The sequence below is a fragment of the Drosophila obscura genome, unplaced genomic scaffold (assembly GCF_018151105.1).
Source record: "Drosophila obscura isolate BZ-5 IFL unplaced genomic scaffold, ASM1815110v1 contig_150, whole genome shotgun sequence".
Classification (NCBI taxonomy): Eukaryota; Metazoa; Arthropoda; class Insecta; order Diptera; family Drosophilidae; genus Drosophila; species Drosophila obscura.
In genome coordinates, this window is record NW_024542736.1 from 4,436,340 (window position 1) to 4,455,172 (window position 18,833).

Genomic DNA, 18,833 nt, shown 5'->3' on the forward strand with positions numbered 1-18,833 from the left:
TCCTTTTTCAATTTATGTGAGTTGCTCGATGTAAATTTCCGCGCGCGTGCAACGCGAATGAGCACGAAATAGGGAAATGGTTAGGCAGCAGGAAGAGCCGCCCGGGGCCGGTGGCGTGGAACTGGAGTTGCGGAGGAAGGGAAGGAGGGAGGGAGGGAGTCAGTGTATTGGAAATTCGAATGACTGTGTACTGAAGCAGCCGGATTTTGCTACTAATGATGTATGACTTCCGTGTTGCGCCCCGCCAACGAGCGAGAGGCGTTCATTAAAAATTAAAACAATTTTGTCGAAGCCCCAAAAATCAAGAGTACGGCAAAATGATGTAGTATGTATCCTTGTGTCCCCTGCTTTAAATTGATTTCACCACGAAACATACACACACACACACACACACACACAGATGAACATTTACTGCGAGTAGAAGGCAGGAACGAGGTCCTCTGCTCGGCTGTAATAAAATGCTTATGAAGTCATTTACATGCGCATTCAAAAAGCGTATTTATTTGCAATGAGTTGAACAACATCAACAAGCCAACCCAAGAACGAGGCGGCACCAGGTTGTGCCACAGGAAGAGGCACAGGTACAAGAGAAGGGCAATGCAGGCGGCGTAGTGCACTGCAAAAACAAATAAATAAACGAGCACCACCTGCTGTCGTTAGCGTGTGTGGCATAGTCGAGGTAGAGGCGAGAGTCGAGTCGAGTCGAGTCGGAGGTGAGGTAGAGTCGTATGGTCGTATAGTAGTTGTCCCAGAGACTCTGCAACGTAGCAAAAGTATAATTCTTGTGGCACACTGGGGAGAGGTGTGTGCGGGCATTGAGTTGTGGGCTCAACACCAGGGAAGCCTTGCATGCATCCTGCCCCGGGCATTAGAGCGGGCGATGGTGGAGCGGGGAGGGGAGGGGGGAGCATGTACGTGCTGCCTGCAAAGTGCAGTCATATCATATTAGCCGCTTGATTGAGTTATGAATGAAGCAACATCGTTGGTGTATGGCCTCGTAGTGGCATAGTGCCAGTGCCAGTGCCCGTGCCCCTGCCAGCGCCAGTACTGTGGCAAAGATATGCAAATTGGAGAAAGGTTTTCGTTCTGGTTTGCAAGTATTATTAGAGCCTGTCAATTATTTGGTTTCATTGGGGAAAATGGGAATTGGAAAATTGGTTAATTCCTGCAGTGTTCTGCCTAATTGGTCTTGTCTTTTGTTTCAAGAAATTTTCAGCCAAAATACCTTTTGCCATTGTCAATGAATGACATGCACAATGCAAAAAGAATCTTTGTCAAAATCTATTGGACAGCCAAAAAAAAAAGATGTGAAAAAGTCAAACCGAAATCGGAGATGGATTCTGTGGCTGTGGCTGTGTCTGTGTCTGGGCAGGAAATTAATAATACTGTGGAGCATGGTGTATTGGTCCTTTGTTCTCGAAAGGACAAGATGTTGCAGTAGCAGAATATCCATGGGGGCAGTGGCAAGACCACATAAATTAGGAGTCCGGTTCATGTGTGGCACTGCTCGGGCAGGGGGCACTGCAACTAAATAAATTGTTAACTAAAATAACAACAATCTAACGAAAACAAGCAAAACACGAAACGCCTCAATTTCCGGTTTAAGTGTTCTAAACTAAATAGAAGCCCACACACACCCACACACAGACACACACTGAGAGAGTGGGCTGGGAGGGAGAGGCAGCTGAAGCATTACGACAACAATACATGCAAACAATTGCGCCGTTAAGCGAGCGAGAAGCCGAGCAGCAGCAGAATGGGAATCAGGATGAAGATGGGTCCGAGCTGTGGTTCTGGTGCTGGTTCTGGTTCTGGCTCTGGGTATGGGGTATAGAAATAGTGGCATGGAGGATGAGGACTAGCATGGGGCGGAAACTCGGTAAAAGCATTTCGGGCTCATGCACATGGAGTTCCACATAAACACAGGCCTCCGTCCTGGACAAATGGCCGACCGCACGTCCTGCTACAGAGAGGGAGAGGGAGGGAGAGCGTTTGTTCATTGTTTACAGCCCGAAAGCCAACTTTTAGTTTTCTACACTTCACCCAGTGACAGGCACACACACATTCGCACATCTATACCATACACACAGATACTCGGACAAACACACACACACACACACACACACTTGTAGAACCGATTCAAATATGGCCAATGTTCGCATTGTTGCAGCGCTTTTGTCTGTTTGCTTTTGGCATACTGTGCGTATGCGCAATATGGCTGTAATGGTCTGCTTTTGACCCGTTCTGGCCAGCTTGGACCAGCTGTAAGGCATGTTTTCTTGCAGTGTAGTGGCTGCCACAACGGACCAAAGGCCGACCAACGGACATGTTGTTTGTCTGAGCGCAATTTATTGCATGTCGGAAAGGCCAATATTATAAGATGATGACCCCCGAAGATAAACGATGTTGCGGCTTAGCCGCAGCAGAGTAAACTAGAGCGGAGAGGTGCGGTGCGGTGCTGTGCGGTGCGGTGTGTAGAGGCAGAGACTTATCTGCAACTTCTTGTGGAACTTTGTGAGTGTGTGTGTGTGCGAGTGTGTTAAGTGTAGCGTGTGCGTGTGTATGTTGCAAGTACGTAAAAAGCGAAATTAGAACTGTAAATGGCATTAATATTGAAACTTTGTTGCCTCCTGCTCCTGCCACTGCCCATGCCACTACCCATGCCACTGCTCCTACTCCTTCCCCTGCCAGTTCTTCTTTATCCAATCCATCCACGTTACGTGGAGTACTTGTGGGTCCACGTTCTGGCTGTTTGCACAACTTCAACTTTTGCGGTACGATTCCATTTCCGTTTTCTGGGCAATAGTTCCGAAGCGCCGCGCAGCGATGGAGCGCCGACAAAGCTCCATCAAAGCGTAATGAGCGTTTGTATGGCCGCAATGACGGGGTTTTTGTGTTTTGAATTTTATTGCAGTCGAGTTTGCAGTTACGGCAACAGCACTAACTGCCAGTTGGCCCTGGCAGTAGCCATAGTTGTTAAATGTTTTTGCTGCCAATTTGTTACTACTGTAAAACTGTACTCGTGCTTCGGCCGCAGTAACCGCAATGAAAAATTCACACGACACTCGGCAGCATAAAAGGCTTTGCATGCAGACAAGTTGAGCAGTGGCTAAAACGGCCAGAGCAATTAATTAGCCGATTTAGAAGAGCTTAAAGCGGGCAGCACTTAAAAAAAGAATCGCCGTGGATTTGCCATGAAAATATTATGAGCTCGAATCGAATCGAATTGAACGAATTTATTGGCCCCCAGAGGGGAAGTAAGTGAACCTAACGACAGCCAAGGACAGTGGCAGGCTATGAATATTTTAAGAACTCTGCAAACACAAAAGCATAAATTATATAATAATATTTACTTGCCACAAAAAGCAAAAAACAACAAACTGATTTGCAAGGATTAACACGAAAATTTCCAAAGCAAACGACAAGAGTCTAATCGAGTACAAAAGAAGTGACAGACAGGTCGTTGTTTGTGCTTTCCTTGGCCCAAAAACATAGGCCACATTGCACATTAAAGCCAGCCCAAGTGTGGGCTAATCCTTTGGGATGCAGTTCTGTTTTAACAGAATAATGAGAATATCAGTGCTTCTGATTTCCCTTATGCAACATTTGCAATTTACGTCATTGGGAATTTTATGGAATTTTAGAGTTACATAAGTACACATTTAGTGGAAGGTTTTTCCTATAATTGCATGCCCCCTTTGAGACTTTTGACCAACTAAGCAGCTTATGCAGCTGCTCACAGTTAATGTACCCACTTTTTAGTTCAGTTTTTTCAGGGTAGACAGGGTATTGCTGTCGAATGAGGTTTGTTTGGCCAAGTGCGAATATTCTGTTGTGGCACAACCCCAGGCGATGCACAAGAAAAGCAGTAGATGGAAAAGAGACAGCAGTACAGGGGAATAACGAGGAGGAGGAGGTATACGAGGTCTACTTAAAGCAGCAGTAGAGCCATCAGAAGAGTAGCAAATGCAAAAACAGAAAACAGAAAAATACACAAGTTTCTTGCGTGCCAGACATTGAAGAACAAATAAAAATTCAAATGAAATGAAATGATAATGATGAAATGCTTCACTGTTTATCCACAGATAGAGACAAAGAGGGAGAGACGATGACTATCGTTCTGTCTGAGTGTCTGTCTGATTGTCTGAGGAGCAGCAAACACAAACGAGTCAAAAGATTACTCCTTGCGAGTGCAGAGCTCTGTAATAAGTGTTTAAAGGAATTTTCATACAATATTTAAATGCTGACAGACACACGCACGCACGCACGCACGCACGCACGCATCCTTTGTGTTATTTTTGCTCATTCGTTTCGAATTTTTATGAGCCTTGCATCCCATAAAACGAAATGAAAATGCGCATAAATTGTACTGAGGGGTACTCCGTTTTAGTGTGGTTTTAAAAATTCTATCAATTATTTTTTTACACTTTATGGGCCACGACCATAAAAAGGGGGACACGATGAGCATCACCTGCTCTGGCAATCGTTTTCAAAAGCTAATCATGTTTAAGGGGGGATCGGTATGTCCTCCATAAAGCATACGTTATTAAAAATATGAAATCGCGCTGCGGCTTCACTTTTTAATTATTACGTTTAAGCCGCGAGGTGCTTCGGAGTCTCTCTGGGGCTCTCTGGCTCTCTGTACTTTCTGGGTCTTTCTCTGGGAGATGTCTGTAATGAAATTGTCGTATGGGCACTTTATTAGCATAATGCGGCATTAGTCGGGGACAAACTGGGGCGGCTCCGACTCCCCATTCCCGATCCCAGAGTAAACCAACGCCCAGGCAATTTATTTCCCCCCAGTCCTTTTGTTTTCTTTTTATATTTACTTTCTTGTGCTTCACTCTGTACTTTCTTTTTCTTGCGTTTCTTTTCTCGTCTCTGTGTTAGTGTTTTTTTTTTTTTTTTTTATTATTAGTACCCAAATGCCCGCAGCTATAATTTTGTTGCAGAAAATTGTCTATGTATCGCATCCTCAGTGTCTGCTTCGTCTTCATCTTGGTGCTGGCACGAGTCCTCGTCTGGGTGCTGAACCTCATCCTTGTCCTCCTTGTCGCCGTTGTCAGAGGCAATGAAGTGCATGAGAAACGCAAATGAAATTCTTTGTTCTGTATTTCTTTTCCTTATAAAAGGAATGCTTCGACCGCAGCCATCTCCCATCGCCCATCCATCGCCCATCCACAATTCTCGGGCACATATGTATCTGCGAGATACACATACTCGTATATCCGTGCAATACATAAAATGTGCTCCAAGTGTTTGGGTCCAAGTTTTTATGTAGCATTTTGCTCTGACCATCTTCACGGCCTGTGCTTGGTCTTTCCTCTTCTTATATTTTATTCCTTCTTACATATATCTGTGCTTTGTTCCGTTTCGTTCCGTTGTGCTCCGTCTTTTGGCCTGGTCGAAAGGCGGCTGTTGCTTATGCTAAATCCTGGTTATGTACAAATAATCTCGCACACACGACCGCATTTAAATTGAAAAACGTGCATGGCCATTGCCATTGCCACTGCCAGTGCCACCCACTGGAAATGCCGGACCGACTTGAGTGGAGCGAAAGGCCGCAACAAAAACGCCATAACCACTACCCACATGTCTTGGCTCGGACACTCGTCAGAAGGCGACTGTCCTCCGCTCTTTTCCTTCGTCCCTCTTTTGTACTCCTCGTATACCGAAATCCATTCTGTTTTTCTGTGGTCGAAATGGACCTGGACTTGAGACCCGTCCCCCCAGCCATGGGATTAATGCATAGTTGTGGGCAGGCTGGCCATCGCATAATGCCGGCTTAATTATGTATGTATATGTTTAGGAAACCCTCGACCGCAGAATTTAAATGCAAACGGCGTGGTCGAAATGGAATTTCAGTCAAACTTATGCAAACCCAAAACGGTTTGCTTTCAAGATTTTTTTAGAATATTTGAAAACTGTCAGCCGTTGCACGACATTGATGAGAAGTGCATGAAATGAACGCGTGTGTATTTGTGTATTATGTAGTGTGTATTTTTGTTGCAATTGTGACCTTGTTCGCTGAAAACCGATCTACCAATCGTAAAGCAGGAGCTTTTGCTCCTCTTACACTTACCCGTATTGGCCACTTCGCAGGGCAGCACTATTGTCTCGCCGGTGATGAACTTGAAGGTCTCTGAACGTGATATAAACATGGGCTCGTTCTTCGTCATCATGCTTTGGGCAGACACTGCAAAAAAAGAGAGAAAGAGAGAAAAGGAGGATATTAATATCAAATGCTTTTTGGTATTTTCGTTTAAAATATATAAAACAAATTACTCAAAATATTATTACTCACGTCCCAAACACACACACAGACACACACACAGATACTCTGGGGTTTTACGAGCTTGTGCACACACTCAGGACACCATCATCATCATCATTGTAGACATCATCGTCAGGATGAACATGGTGTGTCCATGGCACAGAGTGCTTGTGCGTGTGCTGGTCGCTCTAATTGGTTTAGTGCATTTAAGAATATTTGTCAAATGTCGGAAAGTTCATAAAGAGCATTTTATTATGCCCATCCATATGAAAGTTGTCAAATTTACGCAGTGGCAAGATTCCGTAGCAAGACTCAAGGATTCCAGAAGGGTGGGAGGGAGGTAGGGATGTAGGGGACGTGGCTAAGTAATTTAATGCACTTGCTGTTGATTTGCTAATCAATTTTATATGTCAATCTCATTGCAACTCTTCTCTGCTCTTCTTGGGTGAGGGCCAAAGAGACTTAAGTTAACTGCCTGAGAGATATTATCTCTATGTGTGTGTGTGTGTGTGTGTGTGTGTGGTGTGTGTGTGTGGGCTCAAAGTGTTAAAATGCACTTAAATATTAAAGCTTACTTTTGGGCCGCTGCTATGCTGCTCTGCTGAGCACTGGCATTAATTTAATTGTTCACACAGCCACTCACACGCTTACCTCACCCCAATCTCTCCTCTCTTCCTCCATCTGTGCGACTCTCAGTCACACATTTGCGTATCATGAATGTCGTGTGTCATGCATAATTAATGCAACCCCATGGCGACCACATCAAAGGCCTCTCGCCAGTGCCCATGCCCGTGGCCGAGCCGGAGTCGGAGCCGGAGCCAGAGCGTGGGCGCCCAGCATTAGTATTCGTGTATTTATTTGGTTTTGTAATTAAACAATGATTATTGCATAAATAGCCAGGCATTGCGGCCGGCCTCAATTAAACTCAATTAAACCGTGCCCCAGCCATCTTGCGTCGGACTTTTGGGGCGACTCCCAGATGCCAGCGGATACGCTCATATCCGGTTACAAGGTAATCGATTACGTTCTTTTTTTTTGTTTGTTGTTTTTTTTTTGTTTGGTGTGACAAAGCAGAATGTGGATACAGTTCTAGAAACAGAGATACGATTACGAGCTACGACTACACGGGACACACTTCCGCTGCGAGCAAGCAGTGGGGCCATCAAGGAGCTAGTGGGAGCAGCAAAAGCAAGAAAAATTGTGCGTCAGCTACGTACAACGTCAATGGGAAGAGAGAGAGAGAGAGAAGGAGAGATGGCAAACAATTTAATACGTTTAAGCGAATGTGTCAACAGGGCAAGCTGCCTTGAGCCCTGGAGCTCGTAGGGCTCTGCCAAACGATGAACAATGGGTCACAGGATGCGGACAGGACAGGCAGCGGCAGCGGCATCGCAAGAGGAGCACCACAAGGACCGGCCAAGCACTTTTGACACCATGACAAGGCCAGGGTGACGTGGCGAGGCCGAGGTCCTGGAATTGAATTGATTCGATTACGCTGCGGGCACAATAATGAAGTGTCAAATGTTGTATTTATCTGCTGTGGAAACACTCGTGAGGCAGGAGGAGACAGAAGGTAAAGCCAAAAGTCAGCCAGCACGCACTTGGCCAAAACGGAGCCACAAAAGTGGGAGGCTGACAGGAAGCAAGACAGGACCTGGCAGGACTTGGACTTGGACTTGGACCCTCCCTCAATGCCATGTTTCTGGCATTTTATTTGATTTTTTCCTTGCTGCTTTTTTTTCCGGTTTTCTTCTTCTTTATTTCGGCACGGTACGGACTCCTGCCTATTTGTGTTTTGTTTTCACTGGCTTTTCCCCCTCCTGTGCGTCGCTGCTGCTGCTGGCTTGTAAATATAATTTCTTTTGTAGCCTGGCTTCGGTCTCTGTGCTGTGGCTCCTTTCCTGTGACAATATTTTCGCAAGCCGGATAAAGGCGTTGGCAGCACGTGCCTGTGCTCCTGTCAATCGACTCCTTGATGCGGATAATAACGAAATAATGCCAGTCGAACAGAGCAATTTCTCTACTCTGGAGACGTTCGCCTTGACACTCTTTTGAAGTTTTCGCCCACTCGCCACCCTTCTGCAAAGGGTTTCCGGCAGGCAGACCATTGTCTGGGGATTGGGGATTGGGGACTGGGGATTCCAGCATTCGCCATTCGAGTGCTAATAAACTAAATGACTTTGTGCCACTTGGGCACTGATATGTGGCAATGTCTGTGTGGATGATGAGAGCTGACTCCTCTGCCTGGCACTAATTTGAGCGTGCCACATAGACATACATACATATGGACATATTTCTGCATATTTATTTGATTGGACCTCCATCCAATTCATGAGGATCCCAGGGGCAAATATGCATTCACTGAACCGAGGCCCAGTGGGAAGTTGGAATTGGAATCTCGTTTTTTCCGTCTGGTCAGTTTTTTCCCCACCCCCACCCCCACCCTCCTTCTGAATGTCTGTGTGTACAATTCAATTTCAATTTTCCAATTTTAGTGCCCATTGTGGGGACTGCTCGGCGCTGTGGGCTCTACTTCTCCACCCTTCTTTTCCATTCACCAGAAGAAGTATTTTTTGTTTTTGCGGTTTGATATTCAAAGTTTTTCCATTAAAGTTATTCGCAGAGAATAAGAAAAGTTTGCAGCAGCACATACAGTTGCAAGTATTCAATTTGAGTAGAAAATTATCAAACAAGTTTTTATTCGGTTTTGTTGCAGGTCCAATCCGCCGCCCACTGACCTTCAGTGACGCCCACTGCTGGCGACCCACTCCTGGGGGAGGGTAAACGCTCTGGCACCCCGCAAAAAAAAGGAAAACCATGCCAACACAATTTTTGGTAGCACGCAAAGTGCATAAAATATAAAAATAGTTGCAACTTCTGGCTGCCGCTGCCGCCTGCCACTGCCGCCTGCCGCTGCTGCTGCTGTTGTAATTTCGAGTGCTCGGCGAAACACCTGGCCGCGCGTCCCGTGTGGCATGCCGGAGATGGAGCTGCAAAACATGGAGCGACAAATGAAACGGCGGCGGCAGCTTGTTGAGCATTTGCCTGCGCCCACCGCCCACCCTGGAGGCATCCTGGGAGCAGGCAGAAGGAACAGCGACAAAGTGGGAGCTGGGAAAAAATGAAAATTCATTAAACGCCGCGTGGAGTTGCGAAAAGTAACTGAAAGCTGAAGCTGAAGCAAACTTAAATCCAGTGCGCTTTGGCAAAGGAAAAGGCTCTCCTGCGGCTGTCCTGGCGAAAACTCAGCGGGGGATGAAGCGAAAAAGAGCAAGTGCATTTCCTGGCAGTTGCCAAGAGCAAACACGTAATATCTTTTGAGCGGCTACTTATCCTAAAGTGGCCGAAAATGTCGGCTCTACTATCGTACCATTTCTACCACTTTTTCTCTCTTCGTCCATACATCCATCCATCCAGCCATCTGTCTGTCTGTCTGTCTGTCTGTCTGTTTGGGCTACATAAATCTCCCATATATCGGCCAGACCAGAAGCAAAAACCCAATTCTGTGGGATAGAGGGGAGTGAAATACCCAAATTCCGTGCAGTATTAAACTGTTCGCTGCACAAAGGGCAAACTGGCGATAGGGAACTGAACCGAGTTGAACTACCAAATTTAGCGCATGGGAATCAGGGATTACCTCAACATGAACACACATGAACCAAGCGCATACACACAATTTTCCAACTGTTTTCCGAGCGAAGCAAAGCGAGGGTTTGAGGGGGGTTAGAGGAGAGTGAGAAGGCTAGTAGGTTGTGGCAAGCATTGCCAAAATTGAGTGAAAACCAAAGTTTGATACTGCTGCTGCTGCTGCTGCTGCTGCTGTTATTGTTGTTTTTGTTACGTTACTTTACGTGGCACTGGCTTCAGGACTCTGCCACCTCATCCATCCTATCGTATCCCACCTAATGCCACGCCCATTTCCGCCACATGTTAAAACAATCTAAAAAGTTAGCGGCAAAACAATGTGATTGCAAGTGAAATATTCATGGAGTGCACTTTTGACATGAAACTTGGCCAAGCCGCAAACGACGAGGGAGAAGGCGAAAGGCGAAGGCCATAGACGTTGCAACGTTGGTCTAAGCCCCAGTCGTTGCTGGCCAGGTTTTTGAAGGGGGAACAAAAGGAGCAGCTGGAGGAGCTGGAGGAGCTTCTTGTCTCGTTGTGGTGTGGTAAAGGAATTCAGTGAAGCGCTAATTTCACAGCCACATAGAACACGAGCACAGAATTGATAGTAAACTGTGTGCTTTTGGGTCCCGGCCACCCTCCACCCTACACCTTCTGTCTGCCAGCCTGGACAACCCACTGAATATCCATACACACTCGTATATCTCCAGCACTTCCACCAACTCACACACATGTGGGCCATAAAATCTGAAGTTATGTTGAACAATTTTTGGCCAACTGCTGTGGGTAATTTGTTTGCTCGCGCTGCTGTGGTTTAACAACATGTTATCCGGCTTGTACTTGTACCCATGAAAATCAATAGAACACCAACCGCTTTTCGCTCGCCCGACCGTAGCGTTGAATAAATTGCAAGTGCTTTTCCTCCTTCTGCCTTTTTTTTTTGTCGGTCGGAGATAGTATGCTTCAGTATTTATTAAGCATGCGCCCTGATCAGCGGCCATGGATGGATGCTTCTTCCTCAGCAAGAGAAATACTCCTTGCTGCAAATTCCTGATGGCATATCATTTACCAGACACACACACACTTGCACCCGCACATACATGTACATATTCTAATACTAATACGAATACACAACAAATGGACCAAGGCAATACGAATGCAATGTGTCACCTTTATGGCGACAGGAAAATGAAATCACGTTGTCCCTCACGTGACAAATGCTTTGGCTATGATAGATGTGACCGTGTAGCTACATACTTCCCCTTCCTTTCTTTGCCACTGTCTCTCCATATATATATACACGATATATACGTATATATGTATAAAGCTTTCTCTGATTCCTTGTGTTTGTCAGTGGCTCCCAGTGGCTCGGAGCACGTTCCAGATGGCCCCAGTGACGACAACACGTAGCGAAATGCGCATTAAATTGTGAAAAATGGAATTTCGGGGCAAATCAAAAGCGTATTACTACCGGGGACCGGCCCCGGTCCCGACGCCGACCCCGTCCCGACTCCTCCCCAAATAAGTGAGACGCAATGGCGCAAACTTTTGCCCGGCGATGGCCGAGAACGGCATACACAAAAAACAAATCAATGTCAATGTCCTAATGTCTGGCAGGGACACCCACACCAACGCCACCAGAGCCCCAGCCTCTGCTCTGCTCTGCCGTGTGGCATAACAACATATGAGAGGCGTCGCCACGTGATTGAGACGGGCCATGTCCTTGTTCTTGTTCTTGTCCTCGTCCCAGGGCACATGTCGCCCATGAATATCTCAAAGCATATTTATTGACTTGTCGACGGTTTCGTCGCCTTGAACGTTGCCTTGCCCGCCGATCCACACCTGGCTGCTGCCCTTTGACCCGGCTCATAGGCTGTCAGAGCAACTTTTGGCCTCATCATCAGCGGAGTCAGTGGAGCCAGCGGCAGCATGGAGCTACAGCTTCCAGTAGCACCACCGGGGGTGCCAGCCAGCTCCTCTTTCGCCGCCAAGTGCGAGTGGGGGTGGGGGTGGGGGCATCGACACGGCATTTGAGTGCTTGCTCGTGCATTAGTCAAATGTTATGTGCCCCTTGCTTCAGACTCTGTTCCTGCCACACTGCCACACTGGCACTCCTCTGCCAATGCCTCTGGGCCTGGGGCTGGGGCAACGTTTATGCCTACAAAATTTTCACACTCAATTGCCTTGGCAACCTTTTCGCAGGATCACGCGCCACGCCAGCAAGGCCACCCTCAATCCGCCAGCTACTTAGCGAGTGTGTTGCATGCAACACTACGCGACATCAGCACAAACACACAGACACCCAGCTCACCCACTCATGCCGCACAGGCTTCGTGCGGGGGTAGCTTTTAAGGCAAGGACATCGAGTTTAGTTTCCTTTTTGTGCCCGAGGCAAGCATTTCGTGGGTCCTTTGTGCAGGATCTCGTATATAAATTGTATTTTTTGATTGTTGTTGCCGCTTTTGGTGACATTTTTATTCACTCGATTTGTGTGCTGGGATTGGGATTGGGATTGGGGAAGGGTTGGGGTTGGGGTTGGGGTGGGCCTGCATATCAGATTAGCGCATATATCATACGTAATGGCTTCCAAATGACGGCAATGATTTCAATTTCGCGATAAGCCTTCGCGGAGGGGTGCCTTTAAGGCTTAAAGACCCTGTGTGTCTGTGTGTTTGCCTCTCGGCCAGATGGAGTAATCAAATGTATTGCCAAATTCCTGTCTGCCACCGGGTTGCATTACTAAAAGTATCACCTTTGCTGTGCTCCGCTGTGCTGTGCCACAGTGCGTGTGAGTAATGCCACAGTCGTAGCCGTGGCACATTTCTTGCAAGTCAGCCTAGAATGATGGAACGAATGGAGCAGGAAACAAAAAAATACGCACTTTCTCCCTCCCTCTCTCTCTCTCTCTCTCTCCTGCTCTTTGATTGCTCTCGTTTTTGTGCTTTCTGGTAGCTTCGTGATTGACGATAATTGACTGTCGCCGGCATAGGACATCAATCATGATGTCAAAATGGACAGCAGGCAGCATGTAAATTGCATACGATAAAAATGAAATTGAATTCGGTAAACAGAATGATAAAAATCTCATTCCCTCCCTCTCCCACTCTCACTCTCTCTGTCCTCGCTCGTTGATAATTTATGCAGGGGACAGAGGACATCAGAGGAGCGCTGCTTGGGGACATGGACATGGCTAGCAATCCGACGATGCCCCATCCGATGCCCCCCGGAAGCGAAGCTAGTGGGTTGTCGTTGTGCCAGTGCCAGTGCCCAGAAAATGCTGCAAATTCATGCTATTTGTTTGCCGTTTAATGCGCAACGAAATGAATTTGAATATATCATGACATTCAGACAAGGACACTTACACTGCCTCCTGCTCCTCCATCTCCATCTCCCCATCTCCGTCATCTTGTGCATATTAAATATTTCTGCGTGTCAAATGAAATTTTTGTAATTTCCGAGGTGGCGTCAAATGAAATTCACACAATTCGCGCAGCTCGAGAGCTCGAGATCTCGTTCCAGGCGCAACTTTTATTTAATTCTGTGCAGGCAGCACCAGCACTGCGACATGTTGCACGTGCAACGGTGAAAGTTATGTGAGCACAAAATTTAAGCAAAACTTCAAGCGCCCCCCGCCAAACAAACTTGCCATGCCAGGGAAATTCTTAATGTTGAAGGACCGCTTTTGTTCCCGGGCCAACCCACGCTGGAGGTCTAGGCCATCAAGGGCCCGTCACAAAAAAATGGGAAATAAATTGTCTAAAAAATCGCTGAACAAGTGAAAAAACCTCTGGGAATTTACCGGACATGCAGCTAACAATTTGGGAGCCGGCAAATTCTGCATAGCTTGAAAAATGCGTGTATGCAAATTTTCCCCCGTTGCCAAAAGGGAGAAAAAAAAATGTATTACACTTGCTAGTCGGAAACGTGTATAGGTGTGCGGTGTGCAGGTTTTTTGCATGTATGTGTGTGTGTGTGTGTGTGGAAAAGGCAAGAAAATGTAGGTAAAAGTCGAGTGCACGGAGTCGGTTATTGAGTCGGGTCGTGGCCTAATTTTCAGGTCGCAGTGCAGTTCCCAAAAATGTGGAAATATACAAAGGAACAGAGAGAGAGAGAGAAAGAGAGGCAGAGAGAGAGAGAGAAAGAGAGGCAGAGAGAGCGAAAGAGGGTGTATAATCAAAGCTAGAAAGAGAGAAAGAACAAAGGGGGAAAACCAAAGCGAGACAAGCTCCGTCGTTGTATGCGAACTTAATTAGGAGGTTTTTCCGGGCTTTTCCAGGCTTTCAGCAGCGCGGTTGTTGTGGGTCAGGTAAATACGATTTGCCAGATATGCGATGTATGTATGTATGTGTGTGTGTGTGTATGTGTATATGCCATGTCGTATATAATGCGATCCTGCGTCCGTCCGTCCGTCTGTCTGTCTCTTTGAATGTTGGTGTGGCTGTTTTTACATTTGCCGCATTGTTTCGTTTCGTTTTGTTTTGCAACAGAATGAAGTGGTATGCACGCCTGCACACACACATGCTCTATGTGTGTGTGTTTGTGTGTGTGTGTGTGGCAAATAGAATGCATAAAGTGTGAAAAAACCCAGTGGCAGCAGCAGAAGTGCCACAATGGCGACAAACGGGACGAACGCACAAAGGGAAACAAATCGGATTAGGGAAGCGGAATGGTGAATCGTGCAACACCAGTGTGTGTGACCCAGCCCCAGCCCCAGCCCCATCCTCAGACCCTCTCCTCACCATTTGTCTCTCAGATCAATGGGTGTTGACTGATTGCATAAATATGTACGAGTACAGGGACATTTTCAGGGCGCTGCAAACTTATATACCCGAGGACAACTCTTTTAAAGCTCCTATGCAAGGACCTACCTCAATCATCTTTACATGCGGGTCGGGTCGTCTTTGGTATGGTGGGTAGGTATGGTGTGGGTGTGTGGCAAGGACATGTTGAATTTTTTATGGACAGGCAAACCATTTAAATACTCCAACAAAGGCCAAAGCCAGAGCTGTAGGAGCCCCAGGGCCAGTCGCGCCCCGCAGACAAGGCAAAAATGTATGAAAAATGCGACAGGGCCAAGAACGCAGCGGTTCAGAGCTAGAAAAAAAGTTGCAGGCGAACAGCGGGTAGCAGGGGGACTATATGTACTATATGTAAGTGGCCACATAACTTAGTCGCCTGGTGACATTAAGCTGAAATTAACCTTGTAATGTCACACGGACAAAGCCATTGCAAGTGCACGGCATAAAGTATGCATCCTCCCTCCTTGGAGGACCAAGGATGGACAGCCACAGCCCCTTCACCCCTTCAAAATTAATTACACAGCATTGTCGTAATAGTTGGCAAACTAGACTTAAGCGAGAGCGCCAGAGAGCAGTTCAACTGAGAGGAGAACTGAAGGACGACCTTAAACGAGGCTCATGTGGAAGGGGATTCCAGGGAGAGAGAGGACCGAAGAGTTTGATACACTTGTAGATCTCTTGTGATCAGATAGAACTGATATTGGATAGCAACAGACACAGATTTCCCGTTTAAAGATCTGCTCTACTGCTCATAGTACCCGCCGAAAGGGTATACAAGTGCTGAAGGAATCACAGAACTGTTACGAACTCAAGATACGAATTCAGGGATTTTGGGAGTGTGGGGGGGAATATCTGATGGCAAGTGAGATAAGCAAACAAACGGCCTTGGTGCTAAATTTTAAGTGTTACAAGGACAACAACAATGGCATACACACTAAGCACCCAGCCATCCATACGCCAGCGGAGTGGAGACGAGACGAGAGATGAGGCTCAATCCCTGCGGCTGCTTTCCCACTATACGCATGTGTGTGTGTGTGCTGAATGTGCGTATCTGTGTGTGCGTATATAATTGTTTGCTGTTAAGTTTACGGCAACCACAGGCGGTGGCAACAATCAGCGACGTACATCCCCTGGTATTTGCCACAGTTGCCGCAGCCAGCAGCCAGCAGCGATAATGCTGCCTCTTCAGCTGGATGCCGCTGATGAGCTGGTTTGTGCCATCGACATCGACCTGTCGTCTGTCAATGGTAGCTCTGCCTTTGACACTAATACCCCCAAACACAGGCACACGCACACACACACACAGATACACATGCGAGTCTCATTATGGTAGCCCCGAAGTAGTTACTCGGAATGGGGCTTTGTGCTGCGGCCTGATAATTTTATTCATTCGATTCCCGGCTAGACGTCGCACGAGGACAAATCTCAAACTACTTCGTCTTTAATTACGCCAAGAGCCTGCCTCCACGGCTGCCACGCCATAATTAAGTAAGCGGCTTATGATGCACAATTAAACGGTTGCCTTGACAGAAGTTTCATTGGCATTGACGTATCTTGGGCTCCCACTCCCTCAGCCGAAATTCCCAATCAAAGTTGAGAGGCAGAACACGCATACGCCGCGTGAGCCGCACACAGAATATTGGATGCCGAACATCGGGGCATTTGGCATTAGCATAAAGGCAAACGCACGTTACGCGCCATAAACAACATACAGCAGGGAGCCACAGACAGAGAGGGAGAGTGAGAGAGCCCGTATATATATAATTTAGGCAGGTCGCACCTTTCGTCGACTGGTCGTAACACAGCCATCAACCCTGGGCACCGAAGCACGTTTGATCTAACTCGAAAAAAAGGGTCAACATCTCCCCCCTCTCTCTCACTATCCTCTCACTACTGGCACTGATTTCCACGCACCCATGAAAATTTCAGCTTACGACATGCCAATGCTAGCACATAGCCAGGACTCTGGATTCAGGATACAGGACCAGGAAAGTCCCAACGCCTAACGCTGATAAAAATGTCAACACACAATTGATTCTCTCGCACTTTTGCATCGGGATCGGGATCGGCTTCGGGTATGGGCTATGTGCTATGGGCTATGGGCTATGGGCAGCACGTCTGTTGTTTGATTTTATTGGGGCACATTTTTTCTTGCTACCAACGGCAGCGGCAGCCGCCGCCTCAGTTTTTATTTTCCAGCGTTCCTTTGCAGTTTTCCCTTTTAGTTGCCCCCACACGCTTTCCCCCAACTGGGACATTGTTTAGACGACCCCGTCAATTGTTTACAGTCCTTGGGTTCCACGACCGGATACGGGTATGGGTCTGAATACGGGTCTGGTCTGTGTGTGTACGGGTGTGCGTCTCTTGGCCATTCCATCCCCTCTCGTTGGGGACTTCCACTGGCTACCGGCTACTGGCTACTGGCTACATGCTTTGCATGAAATCACGTCGTCATCAAGCTGACATTATGTCCCTGGGATTAAAGTATCGGAATGGCACTTTGAATTTATCGCTCAAGTTGCAAAGTGTGATTTTTATTGATATTGATACTCTCTCGACTCTCGACTCTCCATTCGCCATTCGCCCCTCTTCCATTTCACATCTGCCATTTTCCGCTTTACACAGCTTGACTTGGCTATTCTCATTCTCCATTGTCCATTCAACAGTGTTGCGTGCAAGATGGTTTAAGGATATCAAATGCCAAAAACTTAGTTGCCACCAAAAAGTATACGAGTTTATATGCAAATGCCATAATGTGCGCTGGGCAAAGGCCTGCAAAGTTTTACTATCTTGCGGACTTAGGGCACTATTTGCATAAGCCTCGAAATAAATGCAATATGAAATATTTTGCATTTAATTATCTGCCAGCCTTATCCCTGCAGACAGTCGCAGGGACCCAAACTCCTGGATTCTGACGGAGCTCTGAAATAATCAACAAGCGGTGGTTCCCAGAGCAACCGAAATAAAAACTAAATTAAATTTCACAGTAGATAAAAGTTCATTTGTGTGCAGGTGGTGCAAGAGATCAGGTACAGGGGCAGTACCAGGTGTGAGTGTGGGTGTGGGTCTTCCACACGGATGATTACTGCAACTGCATGCCACGTGCATTATTTAACCAGACTGGGCAGCCGACTACCACTCCTCAGCCCGCTACCTTGCGCTTAATTGTAAGCGAAGACGTGCGTAAGTTTGTGTACATTTTTGCGTCAATTAAGTTTCAACTCTCAGATACTTGGCAATTTACGTGTGCCGTGCCCCTGTTGCAAGTAGCTGTAGCCCATTGTTGCTGCCTGCTGCTGCTGCTGCTGCTTGCTGCCACTGTTGCCGGCTGTCGCAAGTTTTAAAGCAGATTCTCATTACGCGATTGCAAAACTTTTAATGTTGTTCTTTTGTAAGTTGGCCTTGCCTCCTCCTCCGGCTGCTCGTTGTTTCTCGCCTTCCAGCTTGTGGAAGCTCCGCCAAAGTCTATAGCTGATGTTGGATGTTGGATGCTGGATGCTGGATACTGTTGCTGCCTCTCTGATTTATGTGATAATTTCAACTGAAAGAAAACTGCGGCCTCCTCTCACACACTCATGCTCATATGCGTTTGCTCGCAGCGGATGTGCTCAGGATATGAGCAAGTTTTAGTGCCATAGTTAGTTGTTTATTTTGTGAGCTGCAACTTATTTTTTATGTGCCATGGCAGGAAGTAATCATCTTGATGGCTCTTGAAATTTATAGCGTACACTCCCGTTCACACACTCTCCCACTCTTCCACTCTCGCTCTCTCTCTTGAAAAGTATCTCTGTGTGCGTTTGTGTCTTTCGCGTATGTATCTGTAGCTGTGGCTGTCACTTCAGCTGTAGCTGCGTAATGAACTACACGATTTTGGCATTAAAGCAGATGCCGCCTAAGCAGAAAGCCAAACACAACAATTGCAAAAACAGAATCAGAATCCGAATCCGAATCAGAGCCGCAGGGCGGCAACAGTACTGAGAGCCTGAGAGGCGATGTCTATGTCTGAGCATGTGTTCGGTTCGAGGAGGTGTGTGTGTGGATTGGTGGGTGTGTGGGTGGGTGGGCGTGTGTTTGTGTGGTCGTATGTGGGAGTGTGTGTAACCGACAGCTTAGCACGGCCTTAATGCCGTTAAACT

The 18,833-nt window shown here is 47.0% G+C and overlaps 1 protein-coding gene across 2 annotated transcripts in view; it reads right to left on the bottom strand.

The window, feature by feature from the left end:
* The window catches only part of LOC111068891 (opioid-binding protein/cell adhesion molecule), a 137,296-nt gene that overhangs the window by 28,467 nt on the left and 89,996 nt on the right, over nucleotides 1–18,833 (bottom strand). For both annotated transcript variants that reach the window (XM_022358674.2, XM_022358666.2), the window contains exon 4: nucleotides 6,083–6,196. In XM_022358674.2, coding sequence (XP_022214366.1) covers nucleotides 6,083–6,196 — 114 coding nt within the window. The remainder of the gene's footprint in view (nucleotides 1–6,082; nucleotides 6,197–18,833) is intronic.